At 34.8% G+C, this 22,288-nt stretch overlaps 1 protein-coding gene across 3 annotated transcripts in view; it reads right to left on the minus strand.

Annotated features, from left to right (window-relative positions):
• Window positions 1–22,288, minus strand: part of l(3)76BDm (trafficking protein particle complex subunit 8 homolog l(3)76BDm) — a 447,636-nt gene that overhangs the window by 222,929 nt on the left and 202,419 nt on the right. For all 3 annotated transcript variants that reach the window (XM_090401248.1, XM_090401249.1, XM_090401247.1), the window contains one exon: window positions 4,634–4,754. In XM_090401248.1, coding sequence (XP_090257374.1) covers window positions 4,634–4,754 — 121 coding nt within the window. The remainder of the gene's footprint in view (window positions 1–4,633; window positions 4,755–22,288) is intronic.

The following is a 22,288-nucleotide window of genomic DNA, read 5'->3' on the forward strand; positions in this document are numbered from 1 at the left end:
TTAATACCACTTTCCTTCATAATGTGATCCATATAGATAATGAATAACAGACGAGATAATGTACATCCGTGTCTGACACCAGATTTAACATTAAAACATCTTCCTGTATTGCCTTTAATTCTAACTGCTGACTTAGAACTCAAATAAAACTAAGTATTGCTTGATATAATGCTTGATTGACACCATATAACTGTAGTGTTTCGAATAACTTCTCTCTTGGTACCTTCATATGCCTTTTCTAGATCTATAAAACTTAAATACAGATCTTTGTTATATTCCCATGATTTCTCAATTATTTGTCATAAAGTGAAGCTTCAATCTTCTTGTGGAGTTTATTTCTGCAGACAAACAGTCCAAGTGCTTCTAATCTATGTGGGATGCCAAAAATTTTGGTCTACCAAAGTTAACTCCTGCTTACTGACTAGCAAAATTCTTATCACTACTCTTAAGCATTCTGACTGGTCATTCTGCTATTTTATTAAAACCTCTTCAGATTTTTTGACGAAAATGAAAATCTAATCCTTACAGTATACTGACATCATGCTCAGTTTTGAATTCAGTCATTATTTGCAAATGTACTACCTCTTGCTGAAACTCTTCCGTTATTATCACAGCAATTCCAGACATAGTCAAATCATTTGATTTCAACAAACTCTGAGTATACTTAAATAAAGAGCTAATAAGCTTCATTTCGGCGATATAAACATCATTTAAATTAAGGGGATATTAAATCCCACATTGTTTTAAAACTGAATAAGAAATTCAAAGATTGGAATCAGAGAGTTTCTTGCCGAATATAGTAAACTATGAAGTATTGGCGACCACTAGCGTGAGCTAATGCAAGTGACCTAGTACGTAGTACAATACCGGACAACTTGTAGCAAAGGTGGAGAAGTTCTGATCGCTATTCTTAGGTATTTCCCATAATGTAAAAACACATTTCCTAGGAAATGTATGCTGTTATTACATTATGGTGGAAGGTCACTACACACCTTTGCTACGAGTTGCCCGGTATTGTACTACATACTAGGGTCACTTGCATTAGCTCACGCTAGTGGTCGCCGATACTTTATAGTTTACTATATTCGGCAAGAAACTCTCTGATTCCAATCTTTGAGTTTCTTATTCAGTTTTAAAACAATGTGGGATTTAATATCCCCTTAATTTAAATGATGTTTATATCGCCGAAATGAAGCTTATTAGCTCTTTATATTTAAGTAACTTAATGGTTGTGCCTGTTTGGTAACTCGTATAGCAGAGTACATAAGTTCTTTTCGCTATACACTTTGGTATTAATTGGTCTAGCTACTCACTGATGAAGCCTCAAAAAAGGCTGAAACCGGTCTTCCACCATAATCTAATAACAGCATACATTTCCTAGGAAATGTGTTTTTACATTATGGGAAATACCTAAGAATAGCGATCAGAACTCCACCTTTGCTACGAGTTGTCCGGTATTGTACTACGTACTAGGGTCACTTGCATTAGCTCACGCTAGTGGTCGCTGATACTTTATAGTTTACTATATTCGGCAAGAAACTCTCTGATTCCAATCTTTGAGTTTCTTATTCGGTTTTAAAACAATGTGGGATTTAATATCCCCTGAGTATTTTGTTTCCAAAAATAAACTCAACAAGCAGATCAAAACTACTTTCATGGTAAGCCCTTTTTCTCCAGTCTTGGAGAATTTCTACCTTGAGCCTGTAGAAAACACTATTCTCCTCCATACAGTTGCATTCATCATTTTGGGTACACTATGTGGATGATATTTTCACCGTATCATCTCGCTCTAAACCTTCACCATGGAGACAGAAAAGGAGAGAAAGCTGGCCTTCTTGGACATGCCACTCTACTTTTTGGTGTACTGACTACTTGTGTTTTATCATAAACCTACCTTCATCTATCTCAAAAATGGGAATCATTAAAACTTTGCTGAATAGAGTTCATGTTGTTGAGAACTTGACACCATCCAATGAATTACAGCAGAAGATTCAATGCATCCTTGACTGATACAAGCATATTAATAATAAATCTTGAACATGTACAGCAATTTCCAATTATGCTGCTGGAATCTCTGGACCAATTTTGAAGATCTTCAAGAAACATAATTTAGCACCCACAAATTTTGCTGTCAATAAACTTTCTTTGTTATCCTCCACCAAAGATAAACAGTCTTCTCTATTCCTCCCAGATGTTTACCAACTTCCTTGTGATAACTGTCTCTTTTACTTAGGGTAAACAGGATGTTCTACTGAAAAAAAGAGTACAGAAACACCAATCATACATTATTTATGATAAACCTGTAAGCTTGATCTGTCTTTTCCTAAAATATGGGAGAGTTATCCTTTGAGTTGCAAGCAACAGGATTTTTTTTTTTTTTAAATCACATCTTGCGATCTACAGTACCATATTACCCTAGTATGCAGATCATATTTTTTGAAATCTATTATTCTACCTTGCTGAACTCTCATTATCGCTGACAATAATTTGGCATTTTGAGAATGAAATATGTAATTTAATAAAGTGTTATTAAACTTCTTGAACATGTTTCAGAATTTGATTTATTGCCCAAGTGCCACTGAAGTTACCATGTCTCAGTAAATTACTAACTTTTTGTTGAATAAAAGGAATGATTACATGATAGTATGGCCGAATTCTGACTAGGTATCACATGAAACCTGGATACAAGACTTGGCTGTCACTCTATGATGGACAGATACCAAAGAGTAAAATATTGAGGCACAGAATTCGGATGAAAGAAGATAACTAGCAGTGTACTGCAAGGTTCTGTGCTTAGTCTACTGCTAATTTGTATATAAATTACATGTGAAAGGATTTGAAGGAAATATTCAGTGTCTGCTGAAATAATATAGTGTAATAATTAAGGCAATGTAGAGAGTTCGCAGAATGATTTAAATAAACTGACATTATGAGCAAAGGATAATGGGTACAGCTTAATGCAGAAAGTGTAAAGTTATGAATTTGGGGATGAGAAGATTACAAATTGTGCACCACATTGATGGAAATGTGTGTCATATACTGCTGCAAACTTCCTGTGATTATAAGTTGAACCCATTTTTTACCACATTTCAGGATTTAAAAAAAAAAAAAAAAAAGAAACAAACAATAAGTTTCTTATGTAGGTAATCATATTCCATCCTGTAGTCTCAATTTTTTAACTGCATAATAAAAACCTGCTGAAGAACTCACAATTTACAAGCAAAATATATTCCCTTCATAGCCTTAGATGCTTTGATGTAATCTAAACAGCAATACTATAAAGTAAAGAACATAAACCTTACCTTTGATCCATGAGAGCTCTACAGGTAACCATAAAAAGGGATGAACTGCAAATGTATTCCTGATGCTGGTGCAATTCATTAGCCTAGTAATTGAACTTAGAATTTTTTTGGCTTATGCATTGCAAGTAATCCATTTATTGTTATCTATAACATAATTCTATATTGTCTCAGATCATCTTGCATCATTTTAACACGCCAAAAAATGCTTTCCAATTTAAACAAATATGGAGATATTACAAATCTTAGTACAGATCATAAATAGCAAATTATTTTTAATTCTATTCATGCAGAGTGGCATTACTACTTTAGACCACTGCTTCACTTTAGACCACTGCTTCACAAGTTGTGCACCACATCGATGAAAATCTACTCCAGGAAAATGAAGTTTGTGGGGAACTGGTGAATAGATGTGTATTATTGTTAAAAAACGTTTAATTTTCTTGACCAAAAAGCTCTGGAAAAAGTTTTATTGGGATTATATTGATCAAGTGTATATAATAAACAACTAAGTTATACCAACTAGTTTCACCAACTAAGTCTGTTGGCATCTTCAGGGCCGTTAACTGAATGTAAGGCACTAAAAAGTAAAAAACTGTTACAAACTAAAATCAACCGATTCCAATTATATTAAACAAAGAACAGAGCACGTACAATAAGTGAGATCATCCACGCTCTATGAATGTATTGTATGCGCTCTGTTCTTTGTTTAATATAATTGGAATCAGTTGATTTTAGTTTGTAACAGTTTTTTACTTTTTAGTGCCTTCATTCAGTTATGTACCCTGAAGATGCCAACAGACTTAGTTGGTGAAACTAGTTGGTATAACTTAGTTGTTTATTATATACACTTGATCAATATAATTCCAATAAAAGTTTTTCCAGATGTGTATTATGTAAAAAATAAACATGTGATACATTATACACACACATATACACGATTAATAAAATATAATAATAATAATCCTTAGTACACCCATGTTACTAATGCACTATAAATTTACAACATTTTGTGGATGGGAGTCAGATAAATTTTTTTTTTGCTCTAACATATAGTCATTTAAACTAAAAATCTCAACATATTTTTCTAAGGAATACAAATATCAGATTTTATTAAAACCAATCCAGCTATAGAAAAGTTATACAAATGTTGTCAAATGGATAAACAGACAAAACAAATCTACAAACATCTTATAAAATCCATATAAAATATATATATATATATATATATATATATATATTTTAATCTTATTTGTGCACAAAGAAATCAGCTGTAAAAAAAAAATAAAGATTTTTCACTTCTCCATCCAATATGTTTACAAAACAAAACTCACCTCCTTTGCATATGGAATCAGTATCCTCTAATAAGAGCTTTGTAAATTGGCAATCTACTATTGGCAGTGGTAAAGAAGGAAACTCAAATAGTTTAGCATTACTGTTTTGATTTAAAATTTGCTGCAAGAAATTGAATACGTATTAATTATAATGAATCAATTTTAGGTAAAAGAATTTCTCCTAATTTTTATTTACTAGTTATTTGCACTGACCCTTCTAATTTAATTTAATAATTTACAAAAGTATTTTTACACTTTAAATCAACTCTAACTAATGTAATTTATATAATCAAACACAAATCCCCTTTTTACTGTCATTGACAGTAAAAAAGTAAAAAAGGGATTGTACTATTTTTTCATAATTATCTCAGAATTGTACTACCCATGAAACATAACATTTCAATGGACTGTATTTTCTTTCCACTAATTCTTTAAGTAACCAGAGAAAAAGCCACTCACTGTTAAAACATGGGATAAACTATCATTTCAGGGAAAAGGTATTTATTAATTATTAATAAAGATTAAGTTATTAAAATTAATTATTACATACTGATTACACGTTGTAATTATGTTATATATTTTGTTAATATACATTAATAAAATATTAATCCATCATTGTTTCAGCACATACTTCAAGGTCATTCATTCTCAAGAATATATACACACACACACACACACCCATATGAGTGTGGTCTGAAAAGTTCTCGGCCAGAATGAAAAAACGACTTTATAATTTCAAAATTATTTTTATTTTTCAAAACATAATCTCCCTTAAGACTAATACATTTATTCCAGTGATGCTCCAGCACCATTTTCCCATCTCTGTAGTGGTTTGCAGTAAGATCTGCAAAATACCATCTACAGCTACAATCACCTCTTAATTCGAAGAAAAACGCTAAAAAGCGAGGAAGAGTTTTAGTTTAGGGAAGAGATAGAAGTCAGGAGCCAAATCTGGGGAATAGGGTGGATGTTCCAACAATTCATAGTGCAGATCTCTTAATTTTCCCATCGCCAAAACACCTTTGTGGGCAGGTGCATTGCCCTGGTGAAAGATGATTTTTTCTTTGGAAAACCGGGTCTTTTCTCATGAATTTTTTTGTCTAGTCTGGTTAAAAGATCAGAATAATATTCCCCAGTTATTAATGTAAATAACTATTTGGGAACATTGATCAAGAGTAAACAGATAAGTATTTTAATACTGACTAGTTTCACCAAACTTAAGCTGTTGGCATCGTCAGGGTACCAGCACTGAGGTTAAAACATATCACAAAATAGATCTTAACTATAAATTCTAAAAATTATAGTTACAAACTAAAATAGCATTGAACGTGAATAATACACGTATCACGTGTACATGATTTACTAGTTGTTGCTAAGGAATGTTCTATAGTTAGCATTAAAGTTCATTTCTTGTGTGTTCAGAGATCTAATTAGGGTTTTTCATATCTCTGGAAGTATTAAACCTTGGTTCCTGTTAAGGTTATCTGTAGTGTGTGCGACTGTAGCTGCTTCTTTAAACATTCAAGAGTGGTAGTCTTCTTCTATGTAAGGGGTACAACTTTTGTCCCACTCAATGATATGGTTTGTTATGGAGAAATGTGATGACAGGCCAGATATGTCTTGTCTGTTATTTTTAACATAACGAATGTGTTCCTTCTGTCTAATCTCAAGGCTTCTCGAAGTCTGGCCGATGTAACTTGAACCACATGAGCATGGAATATTGTAGACTCCAGTATACTTATAGAAAGGATGGGTATCTTTTGGAGATCGTAGTAGTTTACGAATTGTTTCTATAGGTTTGAATGTCACTCTTATTTTGTGTGGTTTGAGGAGATTAGCGAGCTTGTTAGAGATACTGCTCACATACGGAATGGCGATTGTTGTAATATATTGAGTGTCTTCTCGTTCTCTTTGTGGTGGCTCAGAGAAAAGGATTTTATTGACAAGTCTTTGTGGGTAGCCATTCAAGGCCAGGATTGATATCTTATTAGATATCAATGTTAATTCATCTTGGAGATCCTCTTCATCTGTTGTAATGCAGACAGCTCTTTTCTTTAGTATGTGTACTATGCTGAGTTTGTGAGAAATGTGGTGTGAGGAGCTGAAATGTAGATAACGTACTGTATTCGTAGATTTCCTGTTGACTGATAGGTTCATAAGGCCATTAACTTGCTTCTTAATTAATGTCTAAGAACGGTAGTTGTTTGTCTTTTTCAAGTTCTAGAGTAAATTTAATAGAATGGCAAAAGGAGTTGATTTTATTGAGAAAATCAATTAAGTCATCTTTGTTGTGGTTCCATACAATGAAGATATCATCTACATATCTCCACCAAATTATTGGTTTAGGATTTATTTGAGGTAGAAATTTATTTTCGAGATCCTCCATAAATAGGTCAGCATAAGAAGGTGAAAGGGGGGCTACCCATTGCCAGGCCAGTTAATTGTTGGTAAATAGTTTTCTTCCAAGAAAAATAGTTTGAATTTAGGCAACGATTGTAAAGTGAGTTTATATCTTGTGGGAATAAAGTGCCTAAGATGTTGATAACTTCCACCACAGTAACGTTTGTAAAAAGAGAAGTGACATCTAAGCTTGCAAGTAGATCATTTTCAGATATAGTAATGTTTTGTTTTTTAATTTATCCACAAAATGTTGTGAATTTTGGACATAACTTTCTGAGTTATGGATATGTTGTTGTAAGAGTTTAGAGAGATGCTTAAACAATAAGTAGGTAGATGAGTTAATGCCATCTGCAATGGGGCATAAAGGAATACCATCTTTGTGAACTTTTGGAACCTCAAAGTCTTGGAGTTAGAGGGTGCATGGATTTTAATTAGATCTGTGTATTATTTGTGTATTATTCACATTCAATGCTATTTTAGTTTGTAACTATAATTTTTAGAATTTACAGTTAAGATCTATTTTGTGATATGTTTTAACCTCAGTGCTTGTACCCTGACGATGCCAATAGCTTAAGTTTGGTGAAACTAGTCGGCATTAAAATACTTATATGTTTACACTTAATCAATATTCCCAAATAGTTATTTACATTAGTTCTGTGATCAAGAAAATACAAGCTCATTATGAATAGAATCAATGGTGATACAAAAATAAAGGTACCCCGTTTTGAATTCTTAAAATGCAAAAAGGCAAGGTGACTAAATCATCTCACTTTTTTAAAAAGTTGTCGAGATAACTGTATAATTTCTAAGTTACTGTATTTTAAACATCAATTCAATTCAAGATGGGCTAAAAATATTTATTTCAATACATCTCTCTCGCTCCTTCGTGAAAGGATACAACGCACAAGATTTTTGTTAAGTCAAATAGACTCACAATGTTACGATTCCTTCATGGATATCTCGAGCTCTCTAGACCAAGAAGTTTGGCAACTCTTAGACAGAATGATCAACACTAGCTACGCTAAAGTTTTCAATAAAAGCAAACAGATCCAAATCAAGAAATTTAACCATCTTTATACAAACCATATTAAGTCCAAACCTTCTCGGCCAGATAACCAAGTTATTCTTAATTCATCAGATCACGTTTTAACCAAACCTGAAATCGCTATCCTCAAAAAAGGTTTCAACTATGCTATAACACTTGAACAGATACCAAAAGTAGATTTCATCTGCAGTTTGGACAAAGCAATCTCATTATTACCACCACACATAGCAATTGACCTCAGATTAAAAAGTTGCATAATACTCTCCTCTTCTAGAACCCCATACTAAAACTTCACCTCTCTAGATAAAAGAACCATTCATAATTTGAAGAGAAAGAAAGATATGATAATACTTAAGGCAGACAAGGGTAACAGTACTGTGATATTAAACACCAAGGACTACGAGGATAAAGTCAATAATCTACTGTCGAACATGTCTGTTTACCATATCTTAACAAAAATCCTACATTAAAAAACTACAATGACACAAACTAATTACTATGCAATATGATCAACTGGGCAACAGATCTAATTAAAAAATTAAAATCCATGTACCCTCTAACTCCAAGACTTTATGGGGTTCCAAAAGTTCACAAAGATGGTATTCCTTTACGCCCCATTGTAGATGGCATTAACTCACCATCTACTTATTGTCTAAGCATCTCTCTAAACTCTTATAACAACATATCTATAAATCAGAGATTTATGTCCAAAATTCACAACATTTTGTGGATAAATTAAAAAACATTACTATATCTGAAAATGATCTACTTGCAAGCTTAGATGTCACTTCTCTTTTTAAAAAAGTTCCTGTGATGAAAGTTATCAACATCTTAGGCACTTTATTCTCACAAGATATAACCTCGCTGTACAATCATTGCCTAAATTCAAACTATTTTTCTTGGAAGAAAACTATTTACCAACAATTAACTGACCTGGCAATGGGTAGCCCCCTTTCATCTTTAGAGAATCTTCAGAGGAGCAGAATTTGTGCTCTGGAAACTAGTGATTTAATGATGCCAAATTTCTGAGATGGATGATGAGCGGAAGAATTGTGAATGTAGCGACCTGAAAATGTAGGCTTGCGATAGACAGACGTGGCGATGGAACCATCTTCTTTTCTTTGAATGTGTAAATCCAGAAAGGAGATACCCTGTGCAGATTCTTTTTCTAGCGTAAAGTTGATTTACACATTCAAAGAAAAGAAGATGGTTCCATTGCAACATCTGTCTATCGCAAGTCTACATTTTCAGGTCATTACATTCACAATTCTTCCGCTCATCATCCATCTCAGAAATTTGGCATCATTAAATCGCTAGTTTCCAGAGCACACAAATTCTGCTCCTCTGAAGATTCTCTAAACCAAGAACCTGAAATAATGAAAAATACAGCTATACTAAACAGATATAATCGTAAAACAACTCAAAAAATCATCAGTCACCTTCCCACACATCAACCCAGAGAAGAAGTCCATAGGATTCCCATACCTTACGTCAAAGGCATCTCCGAACGTCTTTCAAAAATTATGAAGAAATACAATTTTGCCATTACTTACAAACCTATCAACCAAATCTATAACTTGTTACCTCTTCTCCCAAGGACAAACTCTCCCCTCTGATGTTACCTAGCGTTTATGAGATCCCATGCTCCTGCAAATTGTCTTAATTTGGTCAGACAGGTAGGTCTGTTCAGAAATGCATCTCGGAACATCAAGACCACATTCATCTTTTCAAACCGCAGAAATCTGGTCTCTCCCAATACGGAGTTGAAAATCCAAACCATAGGATCCATTGGGAGAAGTCGAAACTTGTACGCAGATCTTTATATAAATATGAACGTTTATATAAAGAAAGTGCTGAAGCCCTACTACACAGACCAAATTTAAACCCCAAAGATGTTCTTACTATTCCTAAAGTATGGGAAATTGTCATACAAAATTGTGTAAAATAATCTTTATATATATATATATATATATATATTTTTTTTTTCCCCAGTTATATTTAATTTACTTCTATAACACGTTACTGCACGCATATTGAGATTCCATTATAATCATGCGCCCTAACTGTATGTTATTCCTAGTATTGTTTAAACTACTGTACTGATGATGTCCCAAGATACTTGGGATGAAATATTTATGAATTAAATTCATTACTGTGGTTATTATGTGTGCTTTTAGTGATGAATTCACCACAGGTTTTGTTATATAAAAACAACTACCGTTCTTAGACATCTTAATTAAGAAGCAAGTTAATGGCCTTATGAACCTTATCAGTCTACAGAAAACCTACGAATACAGGACGTTATCTACATTTCAGCTCCTCACACCACATTTCTCACAAACTCAGCATACTAAAGAAAAGAGCTGTCTGCATTACAACAGATGAAAAGGATCTCCAAGATGAATTAACATTGATATCTAATAACCTGGCCTTGAATGGCTACCCACGAAGACTTGTCAACAAAATCATTTTCTCTAAGCCACCACAAAGAGAACAAGAAGACACTCAATATATTACAACAATCGCCATTCCGTATGTGAGCAGTATCTCTAACAAGCTCGCTAATCTTCTCAAACCACACAAAATAAGAGTGACATTCAAACCTATAGAAACAATTCGTAAACTACTACGATCTCCAAAAGATACCCATCCTTTCTATAAGTATACTGGAGTCTACAATATTCCATGCTCATGTGGTTCAAGTTACATCAGCCAGCCTTCGAGAAGCCTCGAGATTAGACAGAAGGAACACATTCGTTATGTTAAAAATAACAGACAAGACATATCCGGCCTGTCATCACATTTCTCCATAACAAACCATATCATTGAGTGGGACAAAAGTTGTACCCCTTACATAGAAGAAGATTACCACTCTTGAATGTTTAAAGAAGCAGCTACAGTCGCACGCACTACAGATAACCTTAACAGGAACCAAGGTTTAATACTTCCAGAGATATGGAAAACCCTAATTAGATCTCTGAACACACAAGAAATGAACTTTAATGCTAACTACAGAACGTTCCTTAGCAACAACTAGTAAATCATGTACACGTGATACGTGTATTATTCACGTTCAATGCTATTTTAGTTTGTAACTATAATTTTTAGAATTTATAGTTAAGATCTATTTTGTGATATGTTTTAACCTCAGTGCTGGTACCCTGACGATGCCAACAGCTTAAGTTTGGTGAAACTAGTCAGTATTAAAATACTTATCCATTTACACTTGATCAATGTTCCCAAATAGTTATTTACATTAGTTCTGTGATCAAGAAAATACAAGCTCATTATTCCCCAGTTATTGTTTTACCCTTTTCAAGGTAAATAATAAACAAAATGCCTTTAGCATCCCAAAACGCCGATGTCATGACCTTTCCTCATGATGGAACTGACTTTGTCTTCCAAAGAAGACAAAGTCTGTTTGGCACTGAACAACTGGCTTCTGTGCACTATTTTAACTGATGTTTGGATTCTGGTGTGTGTAATAGTGAATCCAATTCTCATTCATAGTAATAAATTGACGCACAAAATCAGTTTTATTCTTGTTAAAAACGTTCCAAGCACTGTTCAGAGATTTTCATGAGAGTGGGTTTTTGATCTGCTGTTAGCGAGTGCAGCACCCATCCTGCACAAAGCTTTTTCATTTGCAATTATTCATGCAAAATATATCCTACACGTTCTTTTGAAATGCTGTAGTCTCAGCAAATTCATGCACTTTAATTTGCCAGTCCAATACCATATCATGCACTTTAATTTGCCAGTCATCCAATACCATATCATGCACTTCATCAATGATTTCTGGTGTTGTTACACTTTTTGGACATCCTTCACAAGAATCATCTTTAAGGCTGGTACGGCCATGTTTAAACTCGGCAGCCCATTTCTTAATTGTCGAAAATTAAGGAGAAGAGTGCCCCTAAACTTTTATGAACTTCGAATGAATTTCTTTTGGCATTAATCCTTCTTTTACAAAAAATTTTATAACTGCGCGATACTCAATTTTATCCATTTCAAGGGATACAGACAACACTTTTGCTCGACAGCTGCATAAAACAAACTACTTGATAGAATAACTTGCAATTTCACATGGATACTTATGACAGATGTACCAACTTAGAAAATAAAAAATCTTGCCGATAGTGTTGCCATCTATGGTTGAGGCCAAGAACTTTTCAGACCACCCTTGTATATATATGTGTGTGTGTGATATAATAAACATTATATATATATATATATATATATATAATGTTTATTACATACGTCTAACAAGCAATACAATAAATGACAGAAAGCTAATGTATTAGCCAAACAAATCACTACAAAAGGCCTGGCATTAAGATGCCAACTATAAAAAAATATGCATACATATAAAAAGCTCACATTTTATAACACAGTGACGGCTGAACTGGATATGGTTAATGGGTTTACAGTGATACTAGTGGACCTTCCCAAGGCCTTTGACAGGATACCACATGGAACCCTAATCAGTAAACTGGAGCAGATGGTGATGGATATAGGGTTGGTGAGATGGATAGGAGGGTGATTGAAGGAGAGATACCAGAAAGTGGTTTATTCAGGAGTGGAGTCTAAAAGACGGCTTGTGACTAGTGGTGTGCCACAGAGCTCTGTTCTTGGACCACTGCTTTTCAATTTGTTCATCAATGATATAGGAAAGGATCTGAGAGAAAGTGTTCACGTGTTTGCTGATGATGCAAAGTTGGATAGAGCAATTGTGAGTGCACAGGATGTCAAAATTTTACAGGATGATTTGGATAGTTTGGAGGACTGGGCTAGGAAAAATGGATGTCAATTTAATACGCCAAAGTGTAAGGTTATGCACTTTGGGGTGAAAAGAATAGCAGCAGTATATCACATTAGTGGAACCGTACTCCAGGAGATTGATGAGGCCAGGGATTTGGGAGTGTTGGTGGATAGGGAATTGAAGTTTAGGGAGCAACATTGCAAAAGTGGATAAATCAGCTCATCAAATCACTTGGCTTCTGAAAAATACTTTAACATGCAGAGACAAACAAGTTGTTGTTCCTCTGTCCCATCTGGCCTACTGTGCCCAGTTATGGGCACCAGGGTTTCTTCGTGATGGGGAGGAAGTGGAGAGGATCCAGAGACGAGTGACCAATATGATAGCAGGTCTGTGGAATGAACCTTATGAGAATAGGTTGAAGATTTGTGGGTTGCAGAAATTGGTCGATAGGCGAAGGAGGGGTGATATGATTGAGACATTCAAATTACTGAAGGGTTTCTATAAGATTGATCCAGAAGATATTTTTGAAAACAGGACTGGTGGTGGGAGGACTAGGGGCCATGCATGGAAGCTGGGCAAGAGTGTGGTTGGCAAGGGTGTTAGAGCTAGGTTTTTACTTGGAGGGTGGTGAATGAGTGGAATAAGCTTCCAGAGTCTGTTGTGGGTGCTACGACCGTGAATGAGTTCAAGGCAAGGTATAATAGATACTGTGTGAATGTCGAATAGTTGTTCTTGACATGATGTTAGGGGCTCCCTCGATGAGTCTGTCGACTCCTTGGAGTTGCCCGGAATAATAATAATAATAATAATAAAAACAATCAGCACAATATAAAAACTGACATTAAATGATAAAAATTATTGTATTTAGTCAGGAACATTTGTCTGAAGTAGATTAAATCTGGAGTAATGAAGAGATGATCTTGTACTAGCATTCTACAGCCCTTGAGCATGAATTATTCATATGTGGGCCACGGACACTTATAAACCATTGGCATTCTTTTTAAAAAAAAAAAAAACTATAGACAGTTCATTTATCTGAACAATGCCACTGGAAATGCATGAGTGTTTTGTTTCCAACTCAATATGTAGATTGTCAACTGAGTTTCTGTAGATTGAGATCTCAGTTGCTGATACTGAAGATTCAGGCTGTAGAGGTGGACTTATTGGAATCTAGCCCTGAAAGTATGAAGTTTGAGGTACTGTAGAAGGATGCCCCACATGAGCAGACCAAATCCTGGAGACTTTCAAGCCATTATTTTATTCATGTTGAGAGAAATTAATGATGGTCTCATGGGCTTCTTTTAAATTTGTTTCTCTACAGTTGCCTCTGTGTTCTGTTTCAAATGTGTGGCAAGAAAGGTCACCTTTCCTGTATTCCTCTGTTCTAACTAACATTGCATGGGCTCATTCTTCTATTTTATGGTATTTTGTAGACTCCAAGATGGAAAGGAAGGAAGAAGGTATCTTTTAAAAAACTAAATAGATGTCCAAGTTTCAGGAGAGGTTCGAATGCAGGTTTGACCCATGGGGTTTACAGACAGGTTTTTAATGTAAGGATAACTATTTTTGAAACTGGCATTAGATTTTATAAGTTGAAACAATTTTGACTGCTTTTTTTTTTTTTTCAGTAATCACTGTTAATTATTATCAGCCTTCAAATAGAAGACAAAGTCCATCTAGGGTGGCAAGGGCACAATGTTCAAAAATTACACAAATACATATTTATACTAGGAGATATATCATATGACTACTCCCAAATGTTTTCAAAATAAGTTTTATGTTTTCAGAAGGATAAATCAAAGCACCCAGAGAAAATTAACTGCATAGCCATGGTAAGTTTGATTAACTTAATGAACAGCAAATGAACAAAATGTATGGACTAATCACCACTGTCCAAACCAATATGTGTAGTAAAAATGCACCACCAGCATTATAGGATGGCTTGTGTATAATTCACTCAGCTTATCTTCTCCTCATTTATTTTCTCATTTTTTATATTTTTAAATAATTTTATACACCCACAACAATACTAACATGTGCAACAATGTCAAATTAAGTAATTGTTATATTAAAATTTTAATTAGCCTATCCTCCAGCTAAAAAATCTAATTCTGCCTTAAAGTTACATAAATTTACTTATTCTCTAACCACTGATGAAGGCCATTCCACAATTTCTATTTTGACAGTAAAAAATATAAACTAGGACTACATCTCCTCTCCATCTCCTGTTAGATAAATTCATCAGATTGCAACAAAACAATTCTCATAATTATTATAATACAGTCACTCTACTCTACTCTGAATACCTTAGATTTTATTGACATCCATTAAAAATCTTGGAGAGTTAAGATGAGAGCCTTATTTTCTTAACTAATCAGATATACTTGCCTTTGTCCACATGAAATTTTAAATCTCACTTTCCTAATCGCTCTTTTAATATTTTAAGATCATCACATAAAGAACTCAGACCATTCAAACAATCGACTACTCTGCCCAACTTCAAATCAACAATGAGAAAAAAGTTTCCTTTTAATATTCTATTTGCTCATTCTATGGATATTCTAAATGCTAACCACCCACCCAACCTGGCTGGCCGAGTGGTTAGCGTGTCCGCTCTCCAGTCAAGAGGCTGTGGGTTGGAATCCCACCATGGATATGGATGTTTGCGATTGTCTGTGTAAATACCAGTGGTGGTGGTGATTGGCAGTAGATGGCGTTGGTGTAGTTGCGGTCAAATGATGGATTGTGAGTGGTGGAAGCAGAGCTGTAGAGTAAATGCCCTCCCTCGATGAGTCTTTGGACTCCATAGAGGTGACAAATAATAATAATATAATTCATTCATGAATATATTAAAACAAAGGTCCTAAACACTAAGCGCTGTGGTGCTCCACTCCTAATAGTGTGGCTCTTTAACAACTATCTTCTAAACACTATTTCCCATCATCTATTAGGCAACCACTTTTATACCACTTTTGCTGATCAACACCTATTTGGTACTTTTTTTTTTTTTTTTTTTTTAATTAGTAGGCTCTTATTTGAGATGCCATCAAATGTTTTGCTAAAATCCAAATAAATCATATCACAGCCTATTTCCCCTCATAAAACAGTAACCATATTAATCACAATCAATTTTCCCTTGTGCTGTGCTCAACAAGTGATCCCTTTCAAGATTATCCTGAATACAATTCCTAATTACCTTTTCCATTACTCTGTCTATGCTAGGAAGACACTGGTTAATAATTCTCCATTGTGTGTAGTGAATCGTCATTATGAAATAACTCTTGCAAACTTCTAATCATAAGGAACTATTTCCAACTCAACCATTCACTGAAGATGATAAAAGTAGAATAATCAACTCTGCATGTATTTGTTTACTACCACAGTGGATATATCATCCCTACATTCAACCATATCAAATTGCCAAGTGATTTAAGATATCAAAAATGTTATCCTCTTGTATTATGTCATTAGTCAAATCTTGTTTATCAAATATTATTTCTCTCTTCTGACTAGTATTTGCATAAATGCACGCAAAATATTAAATTGTTCTGCAACCACAGATGGATCATTCAAAATTAGTCCAGAATAAATGATTAGTTTTGATTAATTAATTTTTAGTATCTTTTTTTTTTTTTTTTTTTTTTACATATCTATAAAAGCTTTTTCATATTAATTTTGGAATCCCTAGCATGAAGTAATATTGCAATTCAAACTGTGCATGACAATCTTTAATTAACACATTAGTTATTATGAGATGATTATATCTATCATTTAATGGATTTATCAGTAATTCTCTTTTCAGGACCTTTTTCTTGTAATGCATTTCTTTAAAAACTGGATTATGCATCTAGCCATTTGAGATGTACAAGAAACAGTGACAACTAAGAGGAAGGCAAAGCAGAAGTGGGACGAGTCAAGAGTGGAAGAGGACAGAGAGAAGTACAGAGAGAAAAAGCGAGGAGCCAAGAGGGTTGTTGCACAGGTGAAGGCCATGGCATATCAAGACCTTTATGATCAAAGGAAGGGCAGAGAAAGATTTATCGATTGGCAAAATGTAGAAATAAGGCATGAAAGGACATCGTACATGTGAGGCAGATCAAAGACTCTGGAGGAAGGGTATTAAGGAGAGATGTGGATATAAGAAACAGATGGAGAATATACTTTGAAAGGCTTTTGAATGAAGAAAATACAAGGCCTCACAGAGAAGATGGGGTGCCTTGAGGGGATAGTGCAGAACATTAGTAGACTGGAAGTGAAGGAGGCCATAAAGAGGATGAAGAATGGAAAATCAGTTGGCCCTGACAGGATCCCAGTGGAAGCATGGAAGGCACTGGAGGAAGAGGGAATTGACCTGCTGTGGGACCTGTTAATAAAAGTTTGTCAACAGAAAAATATACCCAAGGAATGGAGGGAAAGTACTGTTCCCATCTACAAGGGTAAAGGAGATGCACAAGACTGTAAGAATTACAGAGGAATAAAGTTGATGTCACACACAATGAAAATCCTAGAGAGGGTTCTTGATGGAAGACTGAGGAAGGAGGTGGAGATTGCAAAGAAGCAATTTGGCTTCATGCCTAGTCAATCGATGACAGATGCTATCTTTGGGGTACGACAGATGATGGAAAAGTTTCGAGAAAAGCAACGGGAGCTACATCTAGTATTTATTGATCTGGAGAAAGCGTATGATAGAGTGCCGAGGCAAGAAGTCTGTAGGTGTCTGAGGGAGAAGAAGGTACCTGAGAAATATGTCAGGTTGGTGCAGGAGATGTACAGAAATGTGAAGACAAGAGTTTGAACCTGTCTGGGAGAGACAGAAAGTTTTCCAGTGACAGTTGGCTTGCATCAAGGGTCAGCATTAAGTCCGTTCCTGTTTAATATTGTGATGGAAGTGGTGACACATGAGGTGAGAGAAGACGCACCTTGGACTATGTTGTATGCAGATGACATTGTGCTGTGTGCAGAATCAAGAGAAGAAGTGGCAGCTAAACTGGAAAGTTGGAGGAAAGTACTGGAAGAGAGAGAGGTATGAGACTGAGCAGAAATAAGACAGAGTATATGTGTTACAAAATGGATGGCAGAGGAGACAGATCTGGAGCTGGAAGGAAATGTCATCAGGAAGGTCAGTGACTTTAGATACTTAGGTTCAACAATGAAAGAGGATATTGAGACTGAGAAGGAAGTGGGATGCAGGATACAAGCAGGATGGAGATGAGAATGCCTAGGTGGATGTGCGGTGTGACCAGAAAGGATCATCTGAAAAATGACTATGTAAGGAGAACGGTGAAAATTACGAATTTAGGAGCAAAGATACAGAAGGCAAGGTTGAGATGATTTGGTCATGCGATGAGGAGGGAGGAGGAGTATGTGGGAAGAAAGGTCATGCAGATGGATGTGCAGGGGAGGAGGAAGCGCAGACAGCCAAAGAAGAGATGGAGAGAGATGGTGGAGGAGAACTTGAGGATGAAGAACTTGGATGTGGCTACAGTCCAAGACAGGAAGTTGTGGAGGAGACTCACCACAAACAGAGACCCTACTTAAGTGGGAAAAGCTGTAGAAGAAGAAGATTATGCATCTAGTTGACTTCAACTTCATTATAAAATTTACTTTTAGGGATAAGCTTTAACATTAAATTATGCAAGATGTTCCCTCACTGTACTATTCTTTTGCATATTAGTATCTCTTCTGTTGAAGAATATTTTCCAGTTAATACCTCTTAATTCTCTTAACATACTCTAAAAGTTAGGTTTTTTTTTGAAATTCCACTGGGGTGATTTTCAGTTCTTTCCTTCCATAATCTTAATTCTCCTTCCAAAGTGAAATGATCAATGTCACATAGGAGTTAATATGATCCTTCAATAATTCCTCTGATGTTATTATCAAATTTATGATTGAGACCATCACCATATCCATACAGATGTTCTACAGAATTGTTTGTATAAATTTATAAAAAATTGTTTTAAATTGCAATTTTTGGTTATTTGCACATTTATATTGTGAGAACTGCACGATTAATTGTTTATATATATATATATATATATATATATATAGTTGTACATTGTTTACATATTTACTGTAGCACTAATTTTAACAAAGTGAATGTAGAAGAATATTTGCTGTATCCAAAATTAGTATTATAGTTTAATGGTTATGTATGTTTGAAATACATACTGTAAGTTAAAAACACTTACTTAGTTGACCGAAACTGAGTTTTTACTGCTTTCAAGCAAAGCACCATAATGATAACAAGTAATGGCAACAGTTTGTTTCCTTCACTTTACAACTGAAGCAAAACCAAAAGTATCATATGCTGCTGCTGGAGCATGTGCAAGTGAAAAGAACATGGTAACTAGTCAATAGATGGATAGAGCTGTATGTGTGAGTAAGAGAGAGATCATCATCTTGGAAGTTTAATGGAGTACTGACAGCACTAAAGATTAAAAACAAAATTTTAATGCTTCTTATCTAGCTGGTGCACCCTCCAAGGGCATTTGTAGGCAGCCTAAGGTGTAAATTGGGACCCCTGATGATTAATGTTTCCCAAATTTTGGGAAGTTCTATGCATCTGTATTTGTATGTATTTGGTTGATTTCTAAAAGTGCCACTGCAGAGTCCAAAAATAATCTTTCATTTGTAAATTTACTGTGACAGGGAGCATGATGGTTTCTTCAAGAAGATCCTGAGTGTATCAACAGTCCATAAGAGCAGATTGACCACAGTCATGATTGCAGATGTAAGTTTTGTGTTCATCTAAAAATGGATAATACTGATCTACTGTCTGCCTGAAGTAAGCCAACTTGCAGGAAAAGGATAGTTTATATATTGCAGGTTGTGAGAGAGGAGGGAGCTGATCTTTAGCAGAACAGATAAGGGTAGCAGGTTTCCAGTGGGGATAAAAGCTATGTAGAGGTACTTTCTTAAAAACCTGGCTATTTTTTTCTGATGTACCCTGGATGTAGGGGATGATGATGACATTTCTGAAATCCTTCTGAGGGATGGCTGAGGATTGGGGAACTGATTATTTTTTTTCTTATTCTGTAAGCACTGTAGCAATTGGATAGGATAGTTACTAAGGTATCTAGGAAAGGTAAACAATTGTTATTTTCCTTTTTTCATCTGGATTCTTGGATGTAGACTATTAAGGTGAGAGAGGAGGGAGCTGATCTTTAGCAGAACAGATAAGGGTAGCAGGTTTCCAGTGGGGATAAAAGCTATGTAGAGGTACTTTCTTAAAAACCTGGCTATTTTTTTCTGATGTACCCTGGATGTAGGGGATGATGATGACATTTCTGAAATCCTTCTGAGGGATGGCCGAGGATTGGGGAACTGATTATTTTTTTTCTTATTCTGTAAGCACTGTAGCAATTGGATACGAAGGTGTTGTGTATATGGTTGAATTCTGTTGAAAGAGAGGTTCCACTGTAACAAAGATTGTATGCTTTATTAGTTAGAGTTTTAATGATGCCATGTTGCTGAGAGGGGGTGGTAGGAAAGTCTTGAATGTATCTACATGTGTGGGTGTGTTTTCTGTATACAGTGAAGGAGAGGTTACCACTGGGAAGGCAAGTTACTAAGGTATCTAGGAAAGGTAAACAATTGTTATTTTCCTTTTTTCATCTGGATTCTTGGATGTAGACTATTAAGGTGACAGAGGAAGGAGTCTAGCTGCATTCTCAATGGAGAACTTAGAAAACAAGTAAAATATTTCAGCTATTTAGACATAGTCTTTAGTGAAGATAGCAAATTAAATATGGGAATAAACAGCAGAATAAGCAAAGCCAGTATGGTGGGGAGCCAGCAGAATAAATTTATATAGAATAAGAGAGAAATTAGTCAAAACACTAAATTATCAGTATATAAGACTATTCAAACCATTTCAAGTATGGATCTGAGTTAGGTTAGAAATAAAGCACTTAATCAAAGATTAGAGACTACAGACATGAGAGTTCTGAGAAAAATCAAGGGGCCTGAACAGTAGCACCAATGGCATAATCATATTAAAAATGAAGATATTAGGAATGCACTTGACATTGTTAGCATTCAAAAATGTGCGCGAGCAGGGCTAATCTAAAGTGGTATGGTCATTTAAACAGAATGGAAAAGATTAGTAAAACAGGTGTCTGATGTCAAGATGGCAGGAAAAAGACCCAGTGGAAGCCCAAGATCTAGGTTGATTGATTCAGTAAGAAGTGCCTTAGAAGACTGAATTGTTAGATACAACAATATCGGAGTGCTGACAAGTAATAGACTAGTTTGGAGAAAAAGTATTGATAGGAGATTAAAAATAATGTAAAGTTAATCACGTAGCACTGTCATAGCAGGCTGTACATCTCTTGAAGGTACATAGTAGGAAATGACAGATGATGACAATATACATTTTAATAGATATACATTTCATGCCAGATGTCAGACTTGTTGTAATGGTTTGTTATTTGTTTGTTAAGTGCATACGTGTTATATCTGGAATGAAAGGCTTAATTTATTCTTGCGCATTTCATTCAGGATTTAACTGAGTTTAAACAAGTAACAATTAATGAAATATAAACAAAAAAAAATCAACGACATTACATAAGTATACATATGATCAATAGCAGCATTGTGTTATAAGGGATGAAACACTGAGAAATTAATATATCATTTTTCCAAAATAAAAGTTTATCCCATAATTTTTAGTGATGAGTGTTACATAATTTTTAATGCTACAAGGAAAGAATGATGGAACCAATGTCTTTAACCTGTTTAGGATTATTATCAGAAGACAGGTGTAAATCCAGAACATACTTTATGACAGGTGGAATGGAGTTCATGTTTGAAATCAACTTAGTTAAAGACTTCAAAACTTAGTAAGAGTAATTAAGAATAATATATTATCCATATTTCTTAATGAAATATGAATATGATAGCAAATAAATTGCTACTTGTAGTGGAAAACAGACATGCTTCAACAATTCAAAATTACAAAAATCAGTGGATTAACCCAGGATGAATCAGCACTTCTAATCTTAATAAAAGGTCTGTCTGAGATGAAACATTGTTATACAATTCATGGGATTTCAAGGGAACAGTATACTCGAGGCTATTTTTTAAAAGAGTTCACCATTAATGATAACTGCTATTTATAATAAATATAGTAAGTGCAAGCTGTTCTACATGAGCTATCATGTGCTGCTTAATCATACCAGATTGCATGAAACATAAAAGAATCAAGGTGCTGAGATAGATTCAACCGTGTCCAGTATAATCCAGATACAACACTCACTGTCTAGACAGCACTTCATTGATATTAAAAGAGTCAGTTTGTCAATAAGCATGAGAACATGATTGTAGATGGATTGAATTGGTTGAGAAAAAGAAAAAAAAAAGACTAAGTCCACCAGCAGCTACATGGCAACAGTTCAGCGTGCATAAAAACATATATCAGTTACTACATGCCTGCACAACTTAGAGGGAA

The sequence above is a fragment of the Typopeltis vanoorti genome, chromosome 12, assembly GCF_054136105.1.
Source record: "Typopeltis vanoorti isolate ZY-2024b chromosome 12, IOZ_Tvanoo_1.0, whole genome shotgun sequence".
Classification (NCBI taxonomy): Eukaryota; Metazoa; Arthropoda; class Arachnida; order Uropygi; family Thelyphonidae; genus Typopeltis; species Typopeltis vanoorti.